The sequence below is a fragment of the Nannobrachium achirus genome (genome assembly GCF_963921795.1).
Source record: "Nannobrachium achirus genome assembly, chromosome: 15".
In the NCBI taxonomy this organism is placed as follows: domain Eukaryota; kingdom Metazoa; phylum Chordata; class Actinopteri; order Myctophiformes; family Myctophidae; genus Nannobrachium; species Nannobrachium achirus.
The window spans coordinates 43,953,642-43,954,035 of NC_137822.1; the positions used below are offsets into that span (position 1 = coordinate 43,953,642).

The 394-nt window shown below is 34.0% G+C and overlaps 1 protein-coding gene across 1 annotated transcript in view; it reads right to left on the minus strand.

Annotated features, from left to right (window-relative positions):
* homer1 (homer scaffold protein 1) overlaps positions 1 to 39 on the minus strand; it is a gene marked incomplete at both ends in the record, with an annotated part of 16,173 nt that extends 16,134 nt beyond the window's left edge. Inside the window, one exon of the mRNA XM_080743658.1 lies at positions 35 to 39. Within this exon, the coding sequence (XP_080599784.1) occupies positions 35 to 39 (5 nt within the window). The remainder of the gene's footprint in view (positions 1 to 34) is intronic.
* Positions 40 to 394: the final 355 nt, after the last annotated feature.

A 394-nucleotide genomic window follows, 5' to 3' on the forward strand; every position in this document is an offset into this window, starting at 1 on the left:
CGTGTATAAATAGAGATCCTATTTGACCCCTGACCTCATGTGTGGGCTGTAAAGCAGCCACTGGCAGGAGCTCTGCTTTGAAACTCAACCCACGGAGGCAGCGCTTCCCAAACACTCAGTTCTACAGTATTGATACTTTTACTTACATAAGAAATGTTAGTACTCTATTTTATATATATTTTTTTTCAAATGGCCAAAATCTATACAGAGTTGAAGTGGTAATAATAATCTAAATCTACAAAGTAACTATAACTAAAGTGCTCAAATAGATTTAGTGGAGTAAAAGTACAATATTTGTATCTGAGATGTAGTGGAGTAGAAGTAAAAGTATTGGAAATTGGAAACACTCAAGTAAAGTACAGACAAAAAATAACAAATAACTTCAGTACAGTAT